The sequence below is a fragment of the Leptomonas pyrrhocoris genome (genome assembly GCF_001293395.1).
Source record: "Leptomonas pyrrhocoris isolate H10 chromosome Unknown, whole genome shotgun sequence".
NCBI classification, from domain to species: Eukaryota; Euglenozoa; class Kinetoplastea; order Trypanosomatida; family Trypanosomatidae; genus Leptomonas; species Leptomonas pyrrhocoris.
Window position 1 is genome coordinate 327,033 of NW_015438361.1, and position 25,834 is coordinate 352,866.

At 51.7% G+C, this 25,834-nt stretch overlaps 10 protein-coding genes across 18 annotated transcripts in view; 8 read left to right on the forward strand and 2 right to left on the reverse strand.

Moving 5' to 3' along the window:
• Positions 1-1,588, reverse strand: part of ABB37_03240 (hypothetical protein) — a gene marked incomplete at both ends in the record, with an annotated part of 3,684 nt that extends 2,096 nt beyond the window's left edge. Inside the window, one exon of the mRNA XM_015800516.1 lies at positions 1-1,588. This exon is cut by the window's left edge and continues 2,096 nt beyond it. Coding sequence (XP_015660523.1) covers positions 1-1,588 — 1,588 coding nt within the window.
• A 546-nt stretch (positions 1,589-2,134) lies between these two features.
• ABB37_03241 (hypothetical protein) lies at positions 2,135-3,376 on the reverse strand (the record flags this gene model as incomplete). Its single annotated transcript, XM_015800517.1, has 1 exon — positions 2,135-3,376. The coding sequence occupies exon 1, from the start codon at positions 2,561-2,563 to the stop codon at positions 2,135-2,137; it is 429 nt and encodes a 142-aa protein (XP_015660524.1). The 5' UTR covers positions 2,564-3,376.
• Positions 3,377-4,960: 1,584 nt separating this feature from the next.
• ABB37_03242 (hypothetical protein) lies at positions 4,961-9,692 on the forward strand (the record flags this gene model as incomplete). 5 transcript variants are annotated; one of them, XM_015800518.1, is made up of 1 exon in its annotated part: positions 4,961-9,692. In XM_015800518.1, the coding sequence occupies exon 1, from the start codon at positions 7,236-7,238 to the stop codon at positions 9,690-9,692; it is 2,457 nt and encodes an 818-aa protein (XP_015660525.1). In that variant the 5' UTR covers positions 4,961-7,235. The 5 variants fall into 5 exon arrangements, with proteins under 5 accessions (XP_015660525.1, XP_015660526.1, XP_015660527.1 ...); XM_015800519.1 differs by having other exon boundaries at positions 4,979-9,692; XM_015800520.1 differs by having other exon boundaries at positions 6,025-9,692.
• A 481-nt stretch (positions 9,693-10,173) lies between these two features.
• Positions 10,174-11,795, forward strand: ABB37_03243 (putative mitochondrial hypothetical protein; the record flags this gene model as incomplete). Of its 2 annotated transcripts, none has more annotated exons than XM_015800523.1 (1): positions 10,174-11,795. In XM_015800523.1, exon 1 carries the CDS (start codon positions 10,275-10,277, stop codon positions 11,793-11,795), a length of 1,521 nt encoding a protein of 506 aa, XP_015660530.1. In that variant the 5' UTR covers positions 10,174-10,274. The 2 variants fall into 2 exon arrangements, with proteins under 2 accessions (XP_015660530.1, XP_015660531.1); XM_015800524.1 differs by having other exon boundaries at positions 10,192-11,795.
• Positions 11,796-12,630: 835 nt separating this feature from the next.
• On the forward strand, positions 12,631-13,866 carry ABB37_03244 (putative mitochondrial protein phosphatase 2C; the record flags this gene model as incomplete). Of its 2 annotated transcripts, none has more annotated exons than XM_015800525.1 (1): positions 12,631-13,866. In XM_015800525.1, exon 1 carries the CDS (start codon positions 13,021-13,023, stop codon positions 13,864-13,866), a length of 846 nt encoding a protein of 281 aa, XP_015660532.1. In that variant the 5' UTR covers positions 12,631-13,020. The 2 variants fall into 2 exon arrangements, with proteins under 2 accessions (XP_015660532.1, XP_015660533.1); XM_015800526.1 differs by having other exon boundaries at positions 12,658-13,866.
• A 528-nt stretch (positions 13,867-14,394) lies between these two features.
• Positions 14,395-15,795, forward strand: ABB37_03245 (hypothetical protein; the record flags this gene model as incomplete). Its single annotated transcript, XM_015800527.1, has 1 exon — positions 14,395-15,795. The coding sequence occupies one exon, from the start codon at positions 14,395-14,397 to the stop codon at positions 15,793-15,795; it is 1,401 nt and encodes a 466-aa protein (XP_015660534.1).
• Positions 15,796-16,342: 547 nt separating this feature from the next.
• On the forward strand, positions 16,343-18,067 carry ABB37_03246 (putative mitochondrial hypothetical protein; the record flags this gene model as incomplete). 3 transcript variants are annotated; one of them, XM_015800528.1, is made up of 1 exon in its annotated part: positions 16,343-18,067. In XM_015800528.1, the coding sequence occupies exon 1, from the start codon at positions 16,571-16,573 to the stop codon at positions 18,065-18,067; it is 1,497 nt and encodes a 498-aa protein (XP_015660535.1). In that variant the 5' UTR covers positions 16,343-16,570. The 3 variants fall into 3 exon arrangements, with proteins under 3 accessions (XP_015660535.1, XP_015660536.1, XP_015660537.1); XM_015800529.1 differs by having other exon boundaries at positions 16,369-18,067; XM_015800530.1 differs by having other exon boundaries at positions 16,484-18,067.
• Positions 18,068-18,755: 688 nt separating this feature from the next.
• ABB37_03247 (hypothetical protein) lies at positions 18,756-20,718 on the forward strand (the record flags this gene model as incomplete). The annotated part of the gene is made up of 1 exon (XM_015800531.1): positions 18,756-20,718. Exon 1 carries the CDS (start codon positions 19,273-19,275, stop codon positions 20,716-20,718), a length of 1,446 nt encoding a protein of 481 aa, XP_015660538.1. The 5' UTR covers positions 18,756-19,272.
• A 648-nt stretch (positions 20,719-21,366) lies between these two features.
• ABB37_03248 (hypothetical protein) lies at positions 21,367-22,293 on the forward strand (the record flags this gene model as incomplete). Its single annotated transcript, XM_015800532.1, has 1 exon — positions 21,367-22,293. The coding sequence occupies exon 1, from the start codon at positions 21,565-21,567 to the stop codon at positions 22,291-22,293; it is 729 nt and encodes a 242-aa protein (XP_015660539.1). The 5' UTR covers positions 21,367-21,564.
• Positions 22,294-24,404: 2,111 nt separating this feature from the next.
• On the forward strand, positions 24,405-25,301 carry ABB37_03249 (putative serine/threonine-protein phosphatase PP1; the record flags this gene model as incomplete). The annotated part of the gene is made up of 1 exon (XM_015800533.1): positions 24,405-25,301. One exon carries the CDS (start codon positions 24,405-24,407, stop codon positions 25,299-25,301), a length of 897 nt encoding a protein of 298 aa, XP_015660540.1.
• Positions 25,302-25,834: the final 533 nt, after the last annotated feature.

Here is a 25,834-nt window from a genome sequence, read left to right on the forward strand (position 1 = left end):
CCTCGGCGTCGCGGTCGGCCAGCTCCGCAGCGAGCTTCTCAGCTTCATCCGCGAGCTTCTCGTTCTCCGCCTTCTGCTTCTCCAGCTCGTCAGCCAGTTTATCCGCATCATCCTGTGCCTTGGCGAGCGCATCCTGCTTGTCCTTCAGTTCGTCGAGCGTCACGGCGTACAGCGGCTCGTCCGCAATCTGCTGCGGGTCCACAGGCTCCCTCGTGGGGTCCACCTGCTGCGCCGGACGGCCACGGCTGCTGGCACGGTCACTGCGCGGCGGGACGCCATCGGCAGCAGCCAGCTCCGGCTCGTCCGCGCGTGCGTCCTTCGCATCCTGGCGCTTCTGGCGGAACGCAGCGAGCTCGGCCTCTTGTTTCGCATGGTCGTCGAGGGCTTCGTCAAGTTCTCCGTTGACCTCGTCGAGTTTCTTTTCTGCTTCTTGGAGTTGATCGTTAAGTTGTTGCAATGCCTCTTTGTGAGCCTGGAGGTTGTGATCGAGTTCTTCGGCGCGCTGCTCAGCTTCTTCACATTGAGCTTTCTGTGCGTTCAGCTCATCCATCGTGACTGCATAGATTGGCTCTTCAGCAGTTGCCGGTACTTGTGCTAGGTTCCTTTGCGCGCGAAGTTGCTTAGCCTGCTGCTCTTGAACGTGGAATTGTTCGAGTTCTCCTGCCTGTTTGTCGGCAAGGTCTTTTAGCTTTCCAACGAGGTCTCGTAAGCGGTCAATCTCGTCTGCAAGTTCGGCATTTCTGCTGTTGAGTGCGTCCTGGTCGCGCTGAAGCGCAGCGGCCTGCTTCTTAAAACGTTCAGCTGATTTTTCGAGCGTGTACTGAAGCGAACGGTTTTCGTTGTTGATCTTGTCGAGCAGCATGAGAAGGTCACCGATTTCGCTTTCGTAAGCATCCTTGTCACCCAAGTAATCAAAACCGGCGAGTTGATGAATAAACTCATCAAAACCGAGCCCTGCAAACTTGCTGTCGTCAATGCCTAATGCGTGGCAGATTTCGGCAATCGCCCGGTCCACACCAGTTTTGGGGGCATCACGGTGGTTGTAAATGTAGTCCATTAGTCGCGAAGGTACCTGGGAAAGACGTTCTTCCAGTTCTGAGCGAGACATCTTTGCCGGATGCGTAATCTCGCACTTCACCACCATCCTGTCGGCCTCGTGGCGGAAATCCATAGCCTGTACCGAGTTCGGATCCACATGGGCGGCTAATGCAGCGTCGTAAGCGAAGGCAGTGCGCACTTCTTCAGGTCTTTCAGCAACAACATCCAGCCATTTGTCCCCTGCATAGGTTCTCTTGTGCACAGTAGTAAGAGTGGCACCGCCGTGGTCGAGTGACCAACGTTCGTCATGCTTCTCCAGCTCTGCCACAGTTTCTTTCAGGCGCTCCATCTCCCTTTGCAGTTCATCGGACTTTTCCGCAGTTTGACGAGCGCCACTCCCACGCAAAACTGTGGCAAAGTAGTGCTCCTGCAAGTACAGCCGCTTTTCTTCAAGCTCTGCGGTATAAAGAGAGAGCGTGTTTAACTCAGCAGCTGCTTCAACGTATCCGGACGTAACTGCATTCATTAGACTCTTCAGCTGAAATCGCATCACCTTTGCATCCGTATGAGGTTGACCTTCGCAAAGTCACCGTGCAAGCTGCCCCTTCTCCTGTTGCCGTCGCCGTGCTGAAGTCCGCCTTGTCCGTTGCGAAGTGTGACCCGACGGCGGTCGAGTTCTACGAGTGGGCCGACGTGCAGGTGGAGTACCGCAAGCCCAACGCGCTCGACAGCATCATCAAGACGGATGTGGTGGCGAAGCTCTACCCGTCTCCGGACACTCTCCTGCGCACCTTTGAGCAGGATCCTAAGCTGAACTACAAGGCGGCGTCGCGGGACTCGCCGGTGGTGGCGAGCCTGCACGCCTGGGTGACGACTGCGCTTGCGTACCAGCAGGCGTACAACAACCTCAACAACGACAAGAGCATCCAAGAGCACAACGACGCGATTGGCGCTGCCATCGCGGGAATGAAGGCGTGTCGCGCGAAGATCGCGACGCTCAAAGACGAGTTGGCCGCGAAGAAGGCGTCGGCGCGTCCTGAGCAGGTGACCTCGTTCGCGAAGACCTCCGTTCTTGTGCCGATTCCCTTGTCGACCGTCATTTGCCCGGTGGACGTTGACGGCAAGGTCGAGGGCTGCGTTCTGACAAATGACGAGGTGACACGTATTCTCCGATCAGCTCAATTTTCTCTCTTGCGCTGTTGTAGTTGTCGCGGGCACGAGAGACGCGGTCCTCGTTGTTGCGACGAGTGGATGCCAAAGCGTCACGCGCGAGTGCAAGAGAATCCTGAAAGCTCTTCATGCGGTTGCCCTCCCCATCCACCTCGCGTGAGAGAATCGAGCGGAGTGTGTCGGCGTCGCCTGTGTGGAGTCCCCATTGCTGGACGGTGGCGGTGTATTCGTTGATCTCACGCACGGTCCCCAGCGTCCACTGCCACGTCTTGTTGTTGTAAAGGTAGTCATACGCCACCACCTGGCCCACCTTTAGCTGCGGAGTAGCAGGATGCGTATTGCGATAAAAGGACATTTTCAATGCGACGACGATGTCTTGTGCTGTCAGGTACAGTTACTTATCTTAGACTCTTGGTTATGTGTTCAAGTCAGCAAATATCACTGTCGCGAATCCTACTGTGTTTCTTTTTGTGAGCGAATACGGGAGTAGTTGTAACTGTCGAGGAAAGTTCGTGTTTCTGAACACGTTCCTTTGGAACAAAAAAGGACTAGTTACTTAAAAGACGAACGGCAAAGTGAGTGAATAGTGAACGCCACTTAAGTATTTCTCTTGGTGAGAAAGAAACGGTACTGTGACTGTATCACTTTTCGTACTCAAATAAGAGGAGAAGGAAAATATCGGTTTTTGTTGGGAAGTGTAGTAAAGCCTATGAATAGAAGAAGTATTAGGAAGACCTTCAATTCCTCTTTGTGGCTTTAAGCACTCTAAAACAAATCAAATTCAAAGCCTTTCTGTTTGCAGTTCAACAACGATACAAAGAAGAAGTATTCAGTTTTTCGTCTTAGTTGTTGTATAAGAGAAAATAAATAACGATGATGAACAGCAATTTTTCCTTAAAGGCGAAAAAGGCTGCTGATGGATGGAAACGAGCAAAAAAAGGGCTAAAAACAGATTGTGCTCCCAAGATGTAGAAAAAGAAACACACCGAGAGAAAAGTAAACAATGACGGAGATAGAAAAAAAGAAAAGAAGATATTCTCAAGAGAAAAGTGGGTTCTTCGTTGCTACTGTGTTGAAGCTGAGAGGAAAACTAGATTGTTAGAAGCGAAATAAAGAGAATACTAGAGGCCGCGAGCAGCGTTGCAGTTCTGAGACGATACAACAAATCTGTGAATGAAAAGTTGCAACGCATTTTCAGGAGGTAGGGAAAGAATGTGGGAAACAGACGCGTTGAAGTAATGAAGCAAGACCATAACGGAAAGCGGAAGGTACAAATCGGTCAAGAAGCGACGAGGCTTCGAGTTGAGGAAGCATGTAGAACGCAGCTGTTGCACTCAAAATGTTAGGCTCACGGGTACCTTGCAGAGCTTTCGATCACGTTCCATGCTTAGAATTAGACGTGAGCATTTAATCTTCTTCAATTGATTTCGTCGCTGTTTGGTGAATGAAACCGCGATGATTTTAGAAACAAACACTCGTACCTCCTGAACCAGAAAGCTGCTGTAGAGAGCTAAGCGTAAAGGAAACTCTTTGAATCACACACACACACACACGTGCAAAACAAAAAGAAAGCACAAAAGTCGCGTTTAACAGCCTGAAACCTCTCATAAGTCAAAAAACGGACATGCTGGGAAGGTTGGAAGCTCTCCAAATTCTAAAAGATCGGAACTCACACACTAACCCAATCACTACACTCTGCGGAAGCAAGGATGTAAGATGGCTAACAACGAGCAACCCCATAGCCTTACTTCGACAGCACAAATTATGGGTCGCATTGCTCGGAAAAAAAGAAGAGATGACAACGTGAGCTAGAAAAGCGGCTGTTGAGAACGATGCTAAAACAACCTTAGCAAGAGCTCTTCAATCAAGAATGACTTTTCTGTCACTCTCCTTGTTTCCGGTTCGGCTACAGCGTCTGCGCACAACACTAAGTGGGGAAAGGTGTGTGTGCATCAAAAGTGCTTTGCTTCCGGTTTTGATGGGCAACGAAAGGAAAGTTACGCTGCATTGCAAATCAGAGGTAGCTCCTTCTTCCGAGCAGGCAGTGACGGTCGTAATTCCCATCGTATGTTGCGAAGGCGGCTGCCAAGAAGAGACAGATCGAAAAAAGGTGAGGGGAGACACTCGCGACGAACAATGGACTGCGACGAAAAAGTTGTGACGAGCGAAGGAAAGGGGGAAAGGAGGAAGGGGGGGGGGAGGGTGACAAGGCACCGTGGATGGCGTATGGGAAGAGTGGACGCTGGACAAAATGCATAAGGAAGCTTCTTCTGTAGCTCTTCGTCACGTTAAGGACTTTTGCGATCTTTTCTGTTTTGCTTTTTGGCAGTCGGGGAGGCAGAGGCAACTCAACGGTGCATCTATTTGTGCGGCTGGGGAAGCATCCTCCCGTCGAAGAAAACATGGGCAAAATTAAGAGGAACCCTTTTTACAGGAAAACCACGGTGGCACTCAACTGGTGGAATCGTATGTTAGTTAGTAAACGACAACAGCTGTCATTGCCATCAAAAAGAAATCACACGATATAGCGCAGATCTGCTTCAAGGACGATTAGCGGCGTTTACGACTCAAACCAGAAGTTTTGTTTTACCTCGATTTCTGCTTTCAAAAACATTGGATGGATCCATATAGAACAAATACATTTTTGGAACCGCAGATAGTGAGAAACAAACAGCATATGCACCCTTTTTTTTTGCTAGCAAGGTCATCGTTCCTTTGTGTACCTATCTTTTTCTGCTGCTTCTTTTCCGAAAGGTGTCATCTGAATGACAGACAAAAAGGTAAGAGACGATTTAGAAGTTTCTGCCTTCTTTGCAAAAGGGTTACTGACAACATCTTTCCAATCCGTTTCTTTTTGACTCCTCTTCTGGCATGAAGCGTTCTGTCAAAAACGGCGTTCCGGGCTCTCGCCAGGCTTACTTAAATAAAAGCAAATTTAACCCAAATCGATACAAGCAAGAGAACGAGTGCGTTACAAAAGGGACAGAATTTGTAATGACTAGCTTGTGCTGCCGGCGGTGCTGCGAAATTATTCAATGGAAGGTAGATTACGGTAAATACGTGACTCAGGAGCTGGCTCGCCGTTGCAATTTATGTCACGAAAAAAACGTGACGTTGCCTTACCATCGCATATGCCAGAAATGCGCGGAGGAAGCTACTGTTTGTGCAAAGTGCCAAAAGTCGCCTCTGTCTGAAAAGACGGCTACTGTGAATGAGGATTCCGAGAACAACTCTGCGGAAGACGCCGGGCGAATAAGTGAGGAGCACAAATACGATTTTGTGGACTTTCCGAGTGAGGATGAGGAGCTGCATCATTTACGAGGACTGAACGTGCGTGTGCTTCAGCGACGGCTGCACCGCAAGAAGGAGGCGGAAGAGAAAGAGGCGTTGAGCTCTCTACGGGAGCGCGAGCGGCGGACTGCGTTAAGGAAGGCCACCGTGAGAGACGAGGTCTCAGATAGTGATGAAAGTCTCTAAATGCGAAACGTTAAATGCTTCGAGTAACATGTGTTGTAGTGAGTTTTCTAGCTTAAATCTAATTGAACTGTTTTCATCGAAACTGAAAAGTACTGCCTTCAATTGCAGGAAAGAAAAAAGGAAAGAGGTAGCGAGAAGAAAGTGATGAAGACACAAAATTAGCTGCAATCAAAGCCTGTCTCTTTTTTTTTTTGAAATGCGTTTCCTCGATGCTCAGTCTGTCAGATGTTCCCTTCAGCACAACGGCTGTTTAACTGCAGGCAATGTGTTAGCCCCTTTTCAGAGTACGTTGCTTCAAAAGAAAAAGCAACCCTTCAATTTACTTCACTTTTCACCTCTAGTTTCATTCTCTTGCCTCTTCTCCAATAAATCGATCACTCAATACTGTATTAAACGGAAACTGAAGAAACTGCAGCATATCCCATTTAGCTCTTTGCCTGAAAGACCTTTGTATTGCGATAATGGCGACCGCTAGCGGTACAAGTGGAGGAGCTTCTTTCCTCTTCCAACTCTCGTTGCTCTTTTCAGTTGGCTGGTGCGTTGTTTGGTGGATACTGACTCTTGGGTTTTTAATCTTCAAAGCCATCTACCTTCCGTTTCCACCTGCCGCGCTCCCAATGGAAATTGTAGCGTCGGTGCTTGTTGTTGTCATAAACATTTTTGGTACCTTAATTGGAATCCGCGGTAACAAAACGGAAACTATGCTAACATTAATCCTTTGCGCCTTTTTGTTAGCGGTTGCTGCGGTGGGGGCGATATACTACATGTGGCTCCAAACCTATGTTCTCATGCTCGACCTTGCTTTCTCAGCTGCATTTTTGGGAATCAATGCGTTGAGTGTTCTGCTTGCAATCTGGGCAGCGCAGAATGCTGTGAGGCACGCCCAAATACCGACGTTCAAGCTCGAAATAAGTGCCTCTCAAAACGATAGGAAGAACAAGTAACATACTCCTGTTTGACAACGCACATCCTCATAGATTCAATATTTCTACAAAAAATGAACAAAATATAGCTTCTTTTGTTCGCTACCCAACCAACTTTTCCCCTCTTCTTGGAGTGGTTTGTGATTACTCTGGCGTGTACCAAGTTCTAATGCCCATGCGACAGATGTTTGGTTTCTTTTTTTGTTTTAGTGCATCAGATGATTTCTTCTTCGTTGGTAGAGATGTAAGAGGAGGAAGGTAACTCAAACCGTTACGAAGTACGAACAGATTTTTTTTTATATTCGACAATCTCTCCTAGGCGTACCAGAAAGAGAAAATGAAACGCAACACTGAAACACCTCGTTTCACAGAATTCAACCTTAGATTGCATTCTTCTGAAAATGTGTGCTTTTCAGTTTTTTTCCCCTCTAGAGTAGTGGCATGCCGTTCTCTTCTTTCTGTTCAAGTATATATCTTCTACCTTTCTCTCTTCATCCTCTCTTATTTAGTCTTTCATGGCTTGCGTAGCGTTCCAGGGAGGTTACAGTTCTTTTTTTCCCGCTGTTCTCATACTTTGTATTGCTCGTGAACAATCTCACTTTCGTATTTATATAGAGCGAGTTCACTATGTTTTACTCCCGCTTGTTTCTACTTTCGGCTTTGTGGCGTCCACATTCCGAGCAAATAAAGTTTTGGATTGCCGCATCAGCAAAAGATGCTGAGATGCTTTCACTTGCTCGAATTTATTTGCGTGACCTTGATCTTTCGAATGTTGTGGTCACACTTGAGGATGGACTGGAACTAGCCGACTTTATCTCGAAAGTTAAATATCCTCAAGAAAGCCGTGCAATATCGTTTCTTGCTAAGCATTTTGAGGCCACATGCAGTGAATTGACGACACAGAATCTTAGACAACTGTCAGCTGATATGCGACTTGCTGGCGGCGACTTAGATCACTATGAGGCCACGCTGGGCTCCTCGTCCTTTTTTGCCGCCTTTTCGCGTTGTATTCATTCTTCAGAGAGGGCTGAGCTGGTGCAATTGGCTCTTCCGTTCTGCAAATTTGTGAATCAAAGAGGATCTCAAACCAAACTCGTTGCTTCGCACCTTTTGCAAATCGTTGCCAACGAGTTAGCGAGACAGCTCAATGAGAGCGGCAACAAAGCCGAATTTCTCGATTTTCTTGCCAAACAAAACCTCCCGCTTGCGGCAGAGCAGTGGGAAGTTTTAAAAAGAGCGGTATTTGCTCAAACGGCTCTTTTAGATGCAGCAACTCTGCAGTCTCTATTGGGGTTAATAGTGACCCACCAAGTCCCCAGTCCCAATTCTGCCTGGGGATCTGTTATTCAAGAAACGCTTGTGAATACAGAGAGTATCTCAAAAGCCAACGCCTGTAGCGTGGTGACCAACGTACTTCGTTGCAACTGTCCCGTGGCAAACTCGTTGATTGATCTACTGGTGGAGGACTTTCAAGAGCTCTCTGCGAATGCGTTTCTGTTCATTCTGACGGCGTGGCAAGATGCCAAGTTAAGCAGCTGCGAGCTCGAGTTTTTCTCTTCTAGCTCGATAATTAGTCTTGAAGCTTGCACCGAGAAAAGGCTCGGTCGCTTCCTAAATCCTAGCTTCTCCGACGACAGCCTTTTGTGGGTGTATTGCCTCTCGTTTTTCTCGGTGAAGAAAGCAGCATTTTTTTTAAAATTACGATACGCCGATTCGCAAAAGACACCCAAGGCATCAGCCAAAGCTGCTGCACTGCTGTGCAAAGTAATGATTAACACAAACGAGTTTCTCCCCGTAGTTGTGCACAGTGTCCGTGCACACGCCAAAAGCGACCTGCTTGATCAAGAGGAAAGCATTGCTGTGTTGCATGTGTGTCAAAAAACCGGCGAGAGAGCACCACAAGAATTAGTGAAGAGGGCAGCTGGCCGGTTAGGCTGGCGGCTTGTAACCTCTCACTCACAAGGTGGCGCAGCGAACCTGGCGTTATCCTCAAACAGTTTTGCTGTGCTGCTGGCGGGCTTGTCTTTTGTGGACGACGAAGAACAACTCACGCTCTTAAAGCGTCTCTTGCAGGTTCAGCAGCTGACACCAGCGGTGGCCATGACTGTTCTCCGCTACACACGCGATGCAACATCTAGAACGTGCCAGTTTACGAGAGCTAAAATCGTTAAAAAGCTTATTGAAGCTGCCCACAAGTTTACAGCCGAGGAGCTGAGTTTCACCATGACCGTTTTGGCAGAGTTGAAGATTCGTGACGCTGCCGCGATTGAGCACCTTCTCCGCGAACTCGAGATCAAAAAGCCGTCGTTCAAAGATGTTGTAGCTGCGGGTAAGGCCGCAAAGACGTTGAGACTAAACTCCGCTTTCGAGCAGCTGAATGTCGTTTCCTCTCTGCATGAGCTGTCGGACATCATACCTGCGGATCTTCTCACAATACTGCGATGCTGCAGAATGGAACGCCGCCGAGATCTGCTGTCCTTTGAGAAAGTGCGAACTATTTTAAACACTGTTGACATCAATGAAATAAAAACCTCAGATTTGGTGCTTCTTTTTTCTGTTTGTGCTTCCAATGTCGAACGGAGAGACTCCATTTCGAAGGCAATGACTGTGCGAGATCCTGTCATGCGGCACGATATCGACCTCGACGACGTAATTGACGCTTTCGAATGCGCTGTGTCAGCCCCCGAAATTGAGGGCATTTGCAAAATTTGCACAAATGCGCCGCAGGATCTAAGCGAGCAGCATTTGATGCGTCTGCTGCGGTGTGCGCAAAGGTATTCAACTACACCAAACAGATTTTGTCGATTTGTAGGGAAATCCATTTTGGTACTTGTGTCGAATGGCCGGTTGTCCCCCAACAACGCCCTTTTGTGGACCAAGTTCTACTGGGACCATCAAATAAAAGACGACAGCGTAGGAAAATGTCTCGTTTTGAGAGCAGCAGACCTCAAAACCAGTCCCCCTCCCGACTTGCACAAGACTCTCCAGAAAGCAGCAAAGCTTTATGGAGTTGAAAAGAAATCGATCAAAAACCCATCAAGGCAATCATCGAAAGCAAAGCGCATAATATGGGAAACTTCGTAATCGACAACGTAAGGCAGGGCATAAACAGGATTTTTTGTTGTTGTTTTTCATGCTTGTTTCTTCTTCATATTTTTGGCGCCTGTTTTTCTTTTTTCGTTAACTCAGTGGTGCCGCTCACTTCTTCTGCCCCTCAGCTATGTGTGAGCTTTTTTTTCTCTTCACATTGGTTTCTGCTGTTGAGCACCCCTGCACACGGGGCGCGAGCAATAGGACAGTGGCACACCCACACACTCACAACAACAACAACAAAAAAAAACAAATGTGGAAAAGGCGTCCTCAACCTTGAGGAGAAGGACAAACGCGTCTGAAGGAAGCAAGTTGTTTCCGGTGACTCTACTTGCTACACGTGACCGCCAAGGATTTTTTGTGGCAGTCATCACTGCGATTCTTCGCATGCCGTGATTTAATGGCGTGAGGTGAACTTTCTCCGTACACAAACCCACTTTTTTCCCCGTCACTGTTTTCTTCTCTACGCAACTCAAGCTGCTGAATTTTTACTAGGCAACCGTTGGTACACGTTTTTATGGCAGTTCGAATTCGAGGCAATAACGATCACTTGCAAAAAAAGGTCGAAACAGAACCATGTTCCGAGGCAACACGCGTGCTCTTCTTCTCGGGGCGGAGATCGCGTCCGCCGAACTGCGCAAGCTTCTTCCGCTGCTGCCTCTGAAATCGCATGGCTCCACCTCCTCTTCCTTTTCTGTGGCTGCGCTGATTACCTCTACCGCGTTCGCAAACACTATGAATCACTCGTCGGTGTCGCACTCGCGCGATTGCCCCGTCTTGGCACAAGCGTTGCCACTCTCACGCATCGGCAGCGAGCCCAGCTTCACATCGCGCCCATGTGTCAACTGCGTACGGAAGCGTGTGCATTACCTCGCATCTGTGGTGTTTTGCGACGATTTTGAGCAGAGGTGCTCCGCCGGTGACGCCCGTCACCAGAGCGTAAGCCGCAAAGAAGCAAACAAGGTAACCACTACCACACCGAGGGTGCTCGAACGCGGGGTGGCGGCGAGCTTCGGGTCGTTGTCTGCTCTACAGCAAAGTGTACAGCAACTCTCCAACGCGGCGATGTCCCCTGGGCGACTCTGGATTGTGTATGGCTCTTCCACTGTAGCTCAATCGGGCGGAAATATCGACGTGTTGAGCCTTCCAGGCTGCAAGGTACCGCTTGCTCACGGTCTCTGGCCTCTTGCAGTGGTGAACCTGTCCGAAGAGCGTCTCTGCGACGAGCTGGAGCGGCACGTCAAGAGTGGTGGAGACCGCATAGCTGTCGACGCTGAGGCCCAGCCACCGGCGTGGAGTCACGCCGCGCGTACGCCAGGGGCCGCCGCAGCGATGTCGGTCGATGTGGGACGGGGAGTTCACGACGGAGCATTCGAACATATCAATCTTTCTGACCTACTAGCGGCCATCGCAAGACGAGCGTTGGACAACATGAACTGGGGTTTTGTGGAGGAGCAGCTGGCGTCTGCACAGGCGTACTACAACTCCGCCGAACGTGCCAACACCAGGCAAGAGCACCGCAAGGGAAAAGAGCAGCTTGCTGCGATGCGGGCGATGAGTCGCTTGAAGGACAGCGGCGCAGTGATCCACGCAGCCGACTCAGTAACAATTTCATCTTCGCACCCCGTCGGCCCTGCAGCGGAGACTGCGAAAGAGTCCGTCCTTCTTTCCACCACTGCACAAGCAGCTTCAACGACGGCAGCAGTCAACGCAGAGACGAGCATGTCAGCTGCACAGGACGCATCAGGAGCTGCTGGGGCCGCTTCCAGTGCAGCTGCGTCGGCAGTTGAGGGAGAGTCCGCGGGCGAGAAGTCGTCCTCTGGTGGTGAGTTTTCTTCTGATGCTGCTGCGGCTGAACCTCGACCCGTACTGAAGCCAGATGGGACTTGGGAGTACCATTACGACAACGGCGACGTGACGAAAGTGCGCAAGGACGGAACAAAGATCTTCCAAACCAAAGGCCTGACCACTACAGTGTATGGAAATGGTGACACGCTCTTTGAATACCCTAATAGCACCTCCATTATGGACCGTGCTGATGGGGTGCGCATTACGAAGTACGCAGACGGAACGACAAGGGAGGAGAGACTAAAATAAAGATTTCCAAATGGAACGAGAGTCGCAGCCTCATGTCCACCCAGGCTTCTTTTTCTTTTTCCCCTTTTCTTCACAAAACGCAGGAAGCCGCACCGTTCACTCCGTAGCACCGTTTCGGATGCGTCTTTGCGAGAGGACTGCTTCACCATGTCAGTCACGACAGAGGCGAATTGTAGCCGAGATGGAGTTTGGTGAGCTTGGTGGGGGGTAGTGCGAGCCTTGAATGTCTATAGCATCGGAAACGGAGTGAGGTACGCTTAAACGGTTTTGAAGGTAAATATTGCTGTTGCGAAAGGCTGTTGGTTGCGACATGGTGTAGTTTGCGTGTGTCAACCACAAATGCAGAGGTGTGCGTCACATTGAAACATTCAAAAACAAACAAAAAGACAAAAATGCAAACAAAGAAAGTCGAGCGTTGTACACCCACGTCTAAGACCAGTGGGTGCCTACTTCGACGGAAAAGGATAGGAAGGTGCTGTCTGACTTTTAGTTTCTTCGTTGCCCCATTACCCAAAGCTCAACAGCGCAGTGCACTTTGAGGACTTCTTTCCAGAATCAGTTTTCGTTACCGCTCAACCGTTCGGAAGCCAACGAAAAGATGCGTTATTGCGCTTTTCACTCATTTAGGCTTTGTAGGGCCAAACGCTGAAATACCTCGTGTTCTTTTTTGGTGATGACACGACATGCCTCTTTCCTGCTAGCACCAACAACAGTGGAAGGGCACCAATTTCACGTGTGGAACCGCAAAAAGCTGAAAATAATAGTTATTAAAGAGCTTTTCTTACCCATTCAACTTGTTTCACTGGTTTCCGCCTCCTTGTACGTCTCTGGTCTTAGTGGTATTCCCTCACCCCCGCCAATCAGCGAACAAACTCTTTTTTTTGAGGGGCGATCCACTTTCACTTGGATTCTTTTGCCATCTTACGGGGCTTAAATAATAACAAAAAGAAATCAAAGGCCCGGTCGTTCGTTTCCTTTTGGCGAGCATCACATTACCTCTGTAACAACTTTTACCTTCTATGCACAGTAGCTGCTGTGCGTTACATCAGTGAAAATAAGATTTAAAAAACCATCTTAATACATCGCTGCTTTCAAACTGTATCGTTCCCCACACCAACAAAAATCCGGCTGCGTTCATTACAAATACAGAGCGGTGTGCGGCTTTACCGCCTCCGCACACACACACACACACACTCATATACATACGTACACACAACAATATCTAATGCTGTCGATTTCGTTGATGCGGCGCTGCGTCGCACGTGCGCCGTTGCGCTTTGGCCGCCGTGGCGCGTGCGCAATTTCACACCCTAAAAAGGCGTACCGCGGTGGTGAGGACGCGTACTTGTCGCACCCGTACGCCGTAGGTGTCGCAGATGGCGTGGGTGGCTACGCCTCGCTCGGCATCGATCCGGCCATGTACACCCGAAACGTGATGCGCTTTGCGCTGGAGTGTATGAACGCCGACGGAGAAACCCCCAAGCGAGTTTCAGCACTCGATGCGCTCAATTACGGTTACCGAAAGGCGAGGGAGGCGCAACAGCCAGGTGGCTGCCCTGTAGCTCTCGCCACCATCATGGATGACTTCTACGCGTCCATACTCAATCTCGGCGACTGCGGCGTTGTGGTACTGCGGCAGGGGCGACTTCTGTATCGCACGGAGATGCAGCAGCATTCCTTCAACTGCCCGTTCCAGCTACCGGAAGATCCCCCCAGCGCGGGCGAGCAGGCAAAGCTGGAGATTCGCGCAGGCGACGTCTTCTTGTGCGTCAGCGACGGTGTTCTTGACAACGTGGAGCTGGACCGCTTGTTGCTGCATATGAGCGAGGTGTCCGCGGTGGGCTGTGGAAAAGTGGCGGCGGCAATCGCGGAGGAGGCGTTTCGCAACGCGCAGGACCCACGGTGCTTCTCGCCGTTTGCGAAGCACGCTGCAGAGGCAGGCTACAAGTACACAGGTGGCAAACTCGATGACATTACCGCCCTCGTTGCTCAAGTGACCCCTGACGACGACGAGGACGGCGAGACGTGCCCTCCGTTGATTACGCAGCTGCTGGGTATAGACAAGTCATGACGCTTTTCACGGCTTCACACCGGCATGCACACACACTCACCCACAAAAAAAAACGAGGAATAGTAAAAAAAAGTGCTTTGTTTTTCGTTTTTTAAGAAGGGAACATCATGTGCAACCTGTACCCAGTAGCCGCGCCGAATGCTACCTATACTGCATGTGGCTATTGGAAACCGGAAAGGAAGGAAAATAGCCTGGTTGGCAAATACAGTTCTTCTCTGCTTCGCCACAGCTCCAAGTTCATCTTGTTTGCTGATCTGTTTTGCCTTGAAAGAAAAGTGTTCTTTTTTGGGTGCTTCTTCCTGCATTTACCATCTTCCGTCTGCGTTCCACTGTCCTGTCTTCTTCTTTTATCTCTGCTTCCACGCTCTTTTGCTGCTTGTGTGCTTCGTGATCCGACATGCTCCTTTCTTTTTCTTTTTAAGTGAGGCTGAAACGTACGAACACAGCAAAAAGTGGCTATCATTCTTTGTTTCCTTTCCTGCGTACAGCTGTAAAAGAAAGGTTAGTGAAAATAGTAATTTACGCACGATGGAGGCGCAATTGAGGTCTGCATTGGCTGCGTGTGACAGGTGCAAAACGTATGCGGAGCTGTGCTCCACCTTTGACAAGAAAGCGGCACCCATCATCGAACACGCGCTGCAGCTCCCTCTCATTAAGGCTCCGCGTGATCACACAACACCTGATGAGTGCAGCCCGGACGTTGCGGAGCTGCGGGACGCTCTCTCCATCCACCTCGGCGCGGAGGACGCGACACCGGCAGAGGACGACGTGTGGTTCTTTGTGTTCCGAGCAGTCAGCAATTTGGCAGAACGGCAGCAGCGCAAGCGTTCTCGCGACAAGGATGGCACCTCTCTGTCAGCTCTAGTGACCAACGCCTTTGTGTTACTGTGCAGTCGCACGCTTCCGCAGCTGGATCAGATGCAACTGCGGTGGCGCTTTCTGAAGCAGGAGCGGGCGAAGGTAGAGGCGAGTGACGCGTATGTGCACTCCAATGCAGCCGAGCGCCGCAAGCTGCAACTGAACCCGAGTAATGTGCTGTCCGTCTTTTCGGAGAAGGCGCATAAGCACTACTTCACCTCTGTGTGGATGCTGTGTGTTGAGAAGGCCGGCGAGGCTGCCTTGCATGTCCATTTGCTGCATCGCCTCGGCTCCGTGGTTCTGCCGCACCTGACCAACCCGCTCGTTTTGGCGGATTATCTTACGGGGTGCTTCAGCAGCGGTGGCATCATTTCGATTCTCGCCCTGCAGGGCCTGTTTCTGCTCATGCTGGACCACGGACTCGAGTACCCCAACTACTACGAGCAGCTCTACAGCCTCCTCACTGCCGATGCCTTCGCGTCGCGCCACCGCTACGAATTATTTCGCCTCCTCGACCTCTCCATGACCTCTCTGCGTGTCCCGTCGTACATCGCGGCGAGTGTGATCAAACGTGTTGCGCGGGTGTCGCTGATGGCGCCGGCGCCGACCCTGTACTTCACGCTGCCCTTTCTGCGCAAGGTTCTGCAGGTGCACCCGAACTGTCTGGCACTGATTCACCGCAGCAGCCGGGAGGCGGTGGTGCCGGACGACGGGGAGGGCGGGGCGGAGGGCGGGGCGGAGGGCGCAAAGGCGCAGGCCATGCGCGACACCGCGGCCCTTTTCGACGGCGAGGAACCTTTTGACGACAGCGCGAAGCTGTCCGACTCGCACGCCCTCCACTCCACCTTGTGGGAGCTCACGGCGCTCGAGCGCCACTTCATGCCGGTCGTGCCGCTCATGGTGTCCGCCTTCGCCAGCGCGGCGGAGGACAAGACCCCGCTGCGGTATGAGAAGAGCTACGCGCGCCTTTTTACGGCCGAAGTGACTCGGCCGCTGCACGAGAAACATCTTCCTACCGTAGCGTACGAGACGCCGACTACAGAGGATCCGACGGATATTCTCACGCTGTAAACACCGAGAACGCTGCTTTTCGTGTATCGACACGAGCTGCTGTGCTTAGTCACAATGATGCCCTTAAAGAAAGAAAGAGAACACATCGTGCATTGCGCACATCTGCGTGGGTGAGAAAGGACGCACCGTCACGTACCCACACAGAATTCTCCGTTTTAACTACGATTAACCACCAAATGCGATGAGGTACAGTTGGTCTCGCTGGATTCGCATTCGACTCATAAGTCTCTGCAACGACAATTGTAATAATAATAATAATAATAACAATAAAACAATAGCATTGGGTGCCATGGGGGTCGAATCGGTCTCCCGAAGTGAACCGAAGGTCTGAACGAGACTGCGCCGATGCTGTACTGCCTTCTCTTGATCATGGAGAGCCGGCGGGCGCAGCACGCTTCTCTTTCACAGTCATCGAGTTCTTTTCGCTGAACACACAAAGAAGGGGCGGAGGGAGAGGCGGCGCTCCTCACGACGGCTACGAAGCATTCGTCTTCTGCCTCACTTTCGCACCTCCACTTTCGGTGTCTTCTTTCCTCGGTGCGGTTTCAGTTTAAAAAACCAACAACAACACAAAGAAGGCAAAGCTCTCCAACGCAACGAAGACAGCTCATTGTGTGAGTTCTCTCTCCATGCTGTCTATTCTGTTTTAAGTGCTCCCGTTTCTTTCTTTTCTCTCTACCTTCTTTTTAGGCTATCACCGCCCGAATCATTTTCCGCCTTTTCTGTTTGCGAGAGCAACCACAAAGAAAACTGCGCCGTTTGTGCTCTCGCGGTAATGTTGCGCTTTCATCGTCGCGCGCAAGCCGCCGCGGAGCCGCTGCTCCGTCCGTCCAGCGTCGCCCTCGCGGCTCGCTACTTCGCCCAGACGACGTTCCGCCTCTCCTCCGCCTCTGCTGCTGAGCCACCTGCGTGGATTCAGCAGCTGCGGCAGGACGCCAAGACAAGTGAGAAATCCATCTCCTACGACATCAAGGTGTACGATGAGCTGTCGTGGCGACGCAAGCGCTTCACCTTCGATAAAGAGTTATGGGACCCGGTGGGCATGAGCAGCCTTCTGCGCAATCGGCTCTGCCTCGGCAGCGAAGACACCGAGTACACCGTCATTGGCGAGGCCTTCGTCTTTCCCGACCGCGAAGACTCACCGATTGTGAATGAGCCGCACCGCCCCTGCACCCTCCTCTGGGACCACAATAGCCCCACAGAGAAGGTGATGATTCAGCTCTCGGAGCACTTCCCTCCCCTGCTGTGGCACACGGTGAAGCCGACCCTCGGCGCGCTCAAGAAGGTCTTCTCCGAGTTTCTCGACGTCGACGCGGAGCACATGAAGAAGTACCTCCCCTACTATGAGCAGCTGCAGAACCGCCTCGAGACGCAGATGAACGAGAAACTGACCGGCACCTTGAGCCCTACACACATGAAGGACAAGTTTATCGAGGACATGCGCAGGCGCGACCCCCGCACGGTGGAGCTTGATTACGCCAAGGAGCACAGCATCTTCCTCGGCACTTCCCCGCACTTTCGCGTCACGGAGGATCAGCTCATGAAGAAGAACCCCTTTGTCTTCGGCTGGCCAATGCTGCTGAGCGACGGAAACGAGCACCTGGAGGACACCCCGCTGCGAATGGCCGCTTTCCGCACCGTGTACTCGAAGTCGCTGCTTATGTTCCACACTCGTCTCGATCTGCAGGTCGACCACCGTCAAACACACCTGCCAGGCGACGATGTGGAGGACATTGTACTGGAGATGCCCATCTTCTGTACCATCAACTACCCGACCAACACCCGGCTGAGTGGTGGCCGGCCCCTCGTTCAGCGCTTTAACCAAGTGATGGGAACGTCCTACCCGCTGGACATGCCCGTCGACGTGCTGGCCACCTTTGCGCGGGACAACGCGGTGAAGAGTGAGAAGGAGCTGCTGGAGGAGCTGAAGTTTTTGACGGCCGCCGCGCAGAAGGCGCCGGAGCTGGAGCGGGTGTTCCGCATTTCCGAGGACCAGCTGAGTTCTAACAAAATTGTCGGGCAGCTTGCGTACACCATCGTGTACCTGGCACTGGTGAACTACCCGCGATTTGTCGAGGACGTCTTCGACGTGTACTCGAGGCACCCGAGCGATATCGTCCGCGTCGCCTGCGCGAAGGGGGCTCACATTGTGGAGCGACAGGACTTGGTAGAGAAGTTGATCCAGGCGGAGCCGGAGGGGCGGTCCAAGACGATGCTCATGGCTACGATGCACCTCCACGCTGGAGGGCTCAACACTTCTACTGCTAACTGATGGACGAGAAAGAGAACCAGCGCAGTTTAAATACCCGAAGCTTCTCTTATTTCTTTTTTTTTCTTTCTGCCGGCCTCGCTCACGTGATTCAGTGCAGGGGAGCAAGGAAAGGAAATAACGCTGTTTGCTGCTCTTTTGTTTTTGGTGACAGCGACGAAGGAGTTGCGTGGAATCTGTACAGTTTTTTGTTGTTCGTTTTCTCCCCATTCGATTGGTTGTGACGCGATGCTGTGCGCGGCATTTGCAGGGTTTCTTCACATAAGTTAAGTGTCTCGTTCGTGTTTGCTTGCTAAAGAGATGATTGTTCTTTGTGCCGACGGCCGCTACTGAAAATATGCGAAACTGTTCTCGCAACGCATCCGCTCACCACTTTTTTTTTCTTTCTCTCTCCTTCCAACGCACCGCCTTTTGCGCAAGTCGGTGGAAGCGTTGCGCTGCCGTCTCTGAAATTCCTGCGCTCGGTGGAAAACGATGCTTCTTGCAAAAAGCAAATTGAGTCAACAAAAGAATGTTATTTCGCGTGTGCAGAACGCGGTGGATGATCACTCCAACGAAAGGGCTTTGGGCTGAACACCCAAAGCGTCTTCTTTCTGCGTTAGGCTTAGAAACTACCTTCATTCTTTTTTTTTTCTTTCCTCTCTCTTTCTCTTTGTTTGCTTCCTCTGGGAATGCTTCTTTGTCGTAACACAGCAGTTCTGCTCGGCACCTAGCGGCGCAGAGAGGAGCTACAACCGGCTCTTTCTTCCCTCTCCCAATCTCTTTGGTGCCCCGTTCTTTCCTCTGTTCGCTGATTTCTTCTTTACATCGCGGACGAACGGTCACGAAGAACTCAAAACGTTGTGGTGCACGTTGTCTCCCCGCATTCGCTTCGTTCGTTGTGGTTCCTCTGTCGCTTTCGCCTAGTGTTCGTGACAGCCTCCACGCCCGTTTCTATTTTCACGTTGCTTTTCTCCTTCGCTTTCCTCGTTCGCCGACCCCTATCCCTTTCGTCCGACGCGACGTCACGGCTCTGCTTTCTGTCGCTCTTCTATCCTCGCGGTGTCTCGTGTTACCGAAAGAAACTATTCTTTTCGAAATCAAAGGGCCGACCTGATACTTCTTCATTCGCAATCAACAAAGTGCGTCCATTTCTTTTCCCTTTCTCTACTGCTTCTTGACCCCCGTGTTGTATCTTTCACCGGCCCTTGACGGAGGGTGCCACTGTAATGAGTCAGTCCGCCGCTCACCGGACACCCTATGACTGGAATGCAGGGGTGCGGGTACGGGTGCAGCGGGCGTGCCAGGCACCGTTCTACAGCGTCTTCCGCGAGGAAAACACGCGGCAGGTCGACAACGTCTACGAGGGTCATCTTGGCGCCGCCAGTGCCACCTCGCCCCCCACCATACAGGAGGATGACCGCCGCCTGCTGTACTTCCCCTACCACAACAAGGCCTCGGCCCAGCGCACGATGCAGGCGGCCGACGACGTTGCCCCTGAGACGGTGACACTGGTCGGTGCCACAGGTATGATGGGCAAGTTTGTTGCCGAGCAGTACCTCCGCCGCGGTATCTGCGTGACGGTGCTGGCGCGCGACATAGAGAAGGCAAAGGCACTCTTCTTGCCCATTGCCGATGGAGGGCGGGAGCGGAATCGGGCTGCGTCGATGGGGTACGTGCAGCTGCTCGGCTCTGCCGAGCAGCCAGTCCTCACGGCGGCGGTGGACTACACCGACGCCCAGCGCGAGGACCGGCGGGTGCTTCGCTACGAATTCCGCACCTCGCACACCACACCGAATGCTGAGACTGGCGGCAACAACACGAGTGCGGCTCCTACTACCGGTGCGACGAGCAGGGAAGGCCGACGCGTTACCCTTGAGCTGATTGAGGGGGATGTGGCGAGTGCCAGCGACTTGGAGTTCTCCATGCGTCACGCCAGCGTCGTTTTCTACCTCGCCGCGGCGCTGGAGGAAGCCGCGGGTCCGTCGCTCTGGGCCGATGGCCGCCCCTCCTCGCCCTCCTTATCGTGGCTGTCGCCCAGCTCGTGGTTTGGCAGCAGCAGCCGGTTTGGCGGGTTCCTGCGTGCCTTCGATGCGTGCCGCCGCGTCGACGCCCACTTCGTTGCCCTCACCCCTCTCTGGGTGCACGGCTCCCGCCTCTCGCCCTTCTATTGGTACCGCCGGCTCGTGTCCCACCCGCGCGGCTACTGCAAAGCCGTGTGGCTGCAGGAGCAGACGCTGCTCAGCCAGTGGGGCCACCCCAGCCCGCGGTGCTACTTCGGCATCGATGAGGTGGATGAAAGGCAGTTTGGCGGGGACTGGGATTACTGGCGGCGAATTTGGTTCTCCACGGAGCTGCCCGATGACTTCCCGCTGCTGTCGCGCAGCCCGGTCCGCTTTTCGCTCTTCCGACTGTCCGACATCGTCTTCCCGAGCTTCAATGAGCGCGTCGTCGCGGCAAAGAACAATCGCGTCGACGACGGCATGCATGTGAATTCGGTAGGGCAGGGCGACCTCGACGCGCGGCTGCTGTCGAACGTTCTAGTTAAGTCCATCGCGCTATGCAAATCAGTCGTGCAGAGCCGCATTGACGTTGGCGGACGTCTACGCGACGGTGTCGATATGCACGACGCCGGCGCTATGTTCGACCTCTTCGAGCAGTTCCGCAACGAGTAGGCCCGGTGCACGCGATAAGGAGCGAGATAATCGTTTGAGTTCGTAAGCAAAAGAATGGCGTTGCGAGCGCAGGGATGATGATGTCTCGCCTTTTTCTCCGTTTACCCGTTTCTCCGTTGTTTCTTGCCCGCTTGTTTTAGTATTCCGTGCACTCTGGCGTGGGTGCGCGTTTTTTAATGGCAATTCGTGTTTGCTTAGAAATGGACTGGATTGGGTAGGACAGCACTCTTCCTTTTTTTTTGTGTAGCTTCTTGTGCTTGCCAACGACGATGACTTTGCCCCCCCCCCTTTCCCTTCCTCCTCCTTTTCTTTTGCGATCCGCTCCATTATACGAGGCCATGAAGTGTTCAAGGGCCGCACACTCGAGGCATGTTTTTTCGCATGTTTGCGAAGGGAGTCGAATCATCACTACTTAAAAAGGCCGACACCTTCCTGTGTCTTTACACCGGAGGAATAGCAATAGCGTGCATAGATAGTGCCGTTCGTTGAGAAAGTGTCTGTGCTGCTTCTGCTTCGTGGGCTCCTTTGATGCTCATCCCCTCTTCCCCTCCTCTCTTCATCTTATTTTCCTTCTTTCCCTTCTTTCACTTTGTGCTCCTCCTCATTTCCGCTTTCGTGCAATCCGCCAATTGCGCTCGTTCTACTTGAAGGTTGCCGTGGCAGTATTTACGGCAGCATCACGACTTCGTTTTGTTTTCCTTTTCAATCTCAAAGGAGTCTCTCTTCTTTTTTTAAATATTGCCTGCTGGCTTACGTTTAGCTTTTTCTCTCTGCAGGCGGCGATTGTTTCTGTTCTTCGCTCAAAACGAATAGAAGGAGAGAGGGATACCTTCACTTTGCACTATCATGGAGGGCTCGGTGTTTCGTCGCCCGTACGACCTCAGCGACGAGGCCACCACCTTCGGGTACTCGGAGGGTGAGGCCTTCACCGAAGCTCCTCCCGCCACGGCAAGTTCGGCCTCTGCGCGTCACAATGCCGCTTCTGCCGCTGCTGCCCGCCCCCGGCAAACTGTCCACGCGGGGCCCCCGAAGCGGGATTTGATGCCAATGAAACGAGTGGTGAAGATGACGACGACACTGCAGTCCGAACAGGATGCGATGGAGGCCCAGGCGCAGTCGGAGGCCTCGGCAAAAGCGGAGCGTCTTCGCCAAGAGCGCAACGCGAAGTGGGAGGCGGTGAAGGCGAGCATGAAGTCGAGGCCCACGCCACTCCGCACTGTCCGCGCCTACGACAGCGACTGGAGCGACAGTGCGGACGAGGCGGACGAGGCAGGGGTCGGCACCGACGCGCAGTCTATCCGGTCTGCGAAGTCGACACGATCCACGACCGCGACGGCGGCTGCGGCGAGAAGGGGAGCCGCGTTGGACGCGCTGGTGCCGACGCTGGCGGAGGAGCGGGCCGTGCGTGCCGGTCCTCTCTACGCCGTCGAGTCGGTGCCGCAGCGTGTGTGCCACTTTATCTACAATTGGTGGATGTATTTCGTGTACGCCGTTTCGGCGTCGATGATGCCGGGTCTGGATTCGCGGAAGGCTGAGGATCCGGGGGAGTACTATAACCGCAAGAGGTATTCGTAGCTCGCCTTTCACCACTGAAGCTTTGAATCCATCTCTGCCTTACGGACTGCGCTGCGGAAGGCGACCTCCCCTTTTTTCTTTTGTGGAGCTCACTTTCTTTGATCCGTCGCTTTGTGCTTTTTTTTTTCTGCAGCGTATTGGTTGCTGTGCTAGCTCCAGCTTGTATCATTTGTTACCATTATTATTACTTGTATATTCGTATTATTTCTCATTCATGTTAGCGCTCCTTTTTTTTTCCTTCTTGTTGTTGTCTTAATCTGGCCGTATTTACCCTTGTTTGGCGTCCCTAGTTGGCCAAGCTGAGATGTGCGTTCTACCGACGCCTTTCGAATCCATTGTGCCCTTCACCCATTTAAAAAGAGAAAACGGAGGAAAAAGGGCAGTTTTAATTGTACTTCGGCGGATCTTGTCAGTCTCTCGTCACAACCGTTTCCATACGCTCCGATTTAGGTGCGTCGTTCCCGTAGGACAGAGCGGGATGCCTGGTGTCTGCGTACCGTGGTGACAAAAACAAAGACCACCACCACCACCACAAAAGAGCTCAATGCAACGTTGCATCTGTGCGTGCCGGTGTCGCACACCTTTCTATGACTGTTTTTGTTTTTACTGTTCTTTGTTCTCATTTCGTTGTTTTTTTTTGGGGACGTCAAGCACAGCAATGTTGCTGTAGAGACGCAATGTTCAACAGCCGTTGAAAGAAATAAAAATATATACGAGTGAAACAGAAGCTGCAATGACGGTGCCCGATCGTGTGCGCGTCAGTTTCAGCAAAAGAGTGGACGCCTATTGTCTCTTTACAGAACATTTTTGTGACATAAGGGTCGAACAGCGACTGCGGATCAGCCTACTTAAAACACCCACACACACACGCACACACAAACACGAAGATCTCGTGTTGATCGACGTCTGTGGGACATCTCCACCTGATCATTTCTACTTTCGATAGCATTCCTTCTCTCCGATATCTTTTTCCCTTTTTCTCTCACATTCATGAACACACGTGCGCTGGTCTTCCATTCTGCGCTGTTACGCATCTGCCCTTGGTTTGTGCGTGCTTTTTTTTATTTTTGCGTGCTCCGAATTTCCACATACCATTTTCGCACGTTCCTCTAAATCAACTCCCGGCGTTGCGTCGAGGACAGCGCAAAAAGAAAAGCAAATTGCCGCTCATAGTCTGCATCTCTACGCGCACAGCTGAGATTTGTAAATACATATATATAACGAACGCGTTAACCTTTCTTTTTTTTCTTCTGGCCTCAGTATTAACACTCTTTACAGTCTTTTCTCTCTCTCTCTCTCTCTCGATCTTCTGTGTTTGTTTTGGATTATTGCTGGCTGCTAAACAAGTTATCCTTCATCGAACGTTTAGCCTCCAATATCGTTTGCATAGTTACTCGCATCGTCTTAACCTTTCTTCTCGTCAAATTCACGAAAGCCGAGCCGGCAGGACCGAATTGTGCGTGGAAGGTAGTTGACTGTCTACCCTAATTCGCTGCCCGGTATCTCGTCTCTTTTTTTATTTGTTGTTGTCCTTTTTTTCCCCCAAGGCGGTTCGTAAGGCCCCACCAAGACCCTCGTTCACACACACACGCTAAACGCAGAACGCAGCCCCTTCCCCCAAAAGAAGCCTTGTCCGTGTCCGCCTTTCCATTCCCCTTTGTTGGAAGTCACCTCTATTCTGGCGTATTGCAACGAAGACACACAGTGCCATATTTTCCTTTTCCTTTTCCTCTTTTTTTTGCCGAGTTTTTCTTTTAAAGAGTAATCTGGCATTTAGATAAGAAACGTACAAGAAGTATTACATAAATTTATCTTCCTTTTCTGTGCTCTCGTAGTTTCTTTCTTTCCCCCCCCTTCCACATTTTTGGTGTTGTTCTCTTTCTCTGCTCACTTTGTGTACCTTTCTTTTTCCCAGCAGTGAACTCTAGCAGAACACCCGTGAAAAGAACAACGAGGGGTGCGCACGTACGTGCGTTGTCTTCGAGGCTCGATTGATTTTCCTCGTTCAGAAGAAATACAAAACAAAGCGGCTCACGGACTTCTCGGAAGTGCCGAACAGGAGCAGGAGCAATAAGAATAATAAAGAGCGGCAACTATAACCCCCTAGCATCATGTCAGGAACATCCACTGCCCACGTCCTCACCGAGCGGCTAATTATGGTCCAGCGCAACCGAGTTATGCCGCAGATCCTCGTGCGCGAGGAGGAGATCCGTGCCATACTCACCGAGGTGCGGGAGATTTTTATGTCTCAGCCGATGCTGCTAGAGATTCGCCCACCGGTGCGCGTGTGTGGTGACACACACGGCCAGTACTACGATCTCCTCCGCATTTATGAGAAGTGTGGCTTCCCTCCGTACTCGAACTACCTGTTCCTTGGCGACTACGTAGACCGCGGCAAGCACAGCATTGAAACGATCATGCTGCAGTTCTGCTACAAGATCATCTACCCCGAGAACTTCTTTCTCCTGCGCGGCAACCACGAGTGCGCCAGCGTTAATCGCATGTACGGCTTCTTCGATGACGTGAAGCGCCGGTACAACATGCGCCTGTTTAAAGCTTTCACGGATGTATTCAACACGATGCCTGTGTGCTGCGTGATTAGCCAAAAGATCATTTGCATGCACGGCGGCCTTAGTCCGGACTTGACATCTGTCGGTGCCGTCCTTGACATCGATCGCCCATGTGATGTCCCCGATCGCGGTATCCTGTGCGACCTGCTGTGGGCTGACCCGGAGGATGACGTGCAGGGCTTCTTAGAGAGCGACCGCGGCGTGAGCTACCTGTTCGGCGAGGACATCGTGAACGACTTCCTGGACATGGTAGACATGGATTTGATTGTGCGAGCGCACCAGGTGATGGAGCGCGGGTACGGGTTCTTTGCGAGCCGCCAGCTGGTGACGGTGTTCTCTGCACCGAACTACTGCGGCGAGTTCGACAACGACGCTGCCGTGATGACGATCGACGACAAGCTGCAGTGCTCCTTCCTGATTATTCCCGCCTTTCGATAGGCAGAAAACTATTACCAGCGCGTGTTCCCCTAACGAAGCCGACGGCGGCCGGAGCAGCTTTTTTCGCGGCGGAAAAGGAGAGGAACTCAACAGGCAGTATAGTAAAGTAGAAAGCACTGTCCCGGCGTTCTCAGCTGATGAGAGGTTGCGATGAGGAGTGCATTTGGTTTCCAAAGGCATATACTGCTGAAGCTCGTTAGAAGCCAGCTTAGAAACTGGCAAACCTGCTATTTTATTTTATTCTTCGTTGCTGCTTTCTGTTTCTCGAAAAGAAATGGCACGAGTAAAACTTTCCGGCAGATGCGATGGTGCGCGCAGCCAGAGGAAGACTGCTTGTGCCCTCTACGCCTTTTCAATTGTATTATTAGCCCCAACTATCTCTCCTTGTTCTTTTTTCTGATGATTTATCTCTCGTTTTAAAAAGGAAAGAAGAACTGCTCTAATCGTATTTTATTTCACGTCAGTGAATCGTCATTTTAGGGATGAAAGAAAGGGTGTTCGTGACACGCCAAAAAGGCAAAGAGAAGGCGGTC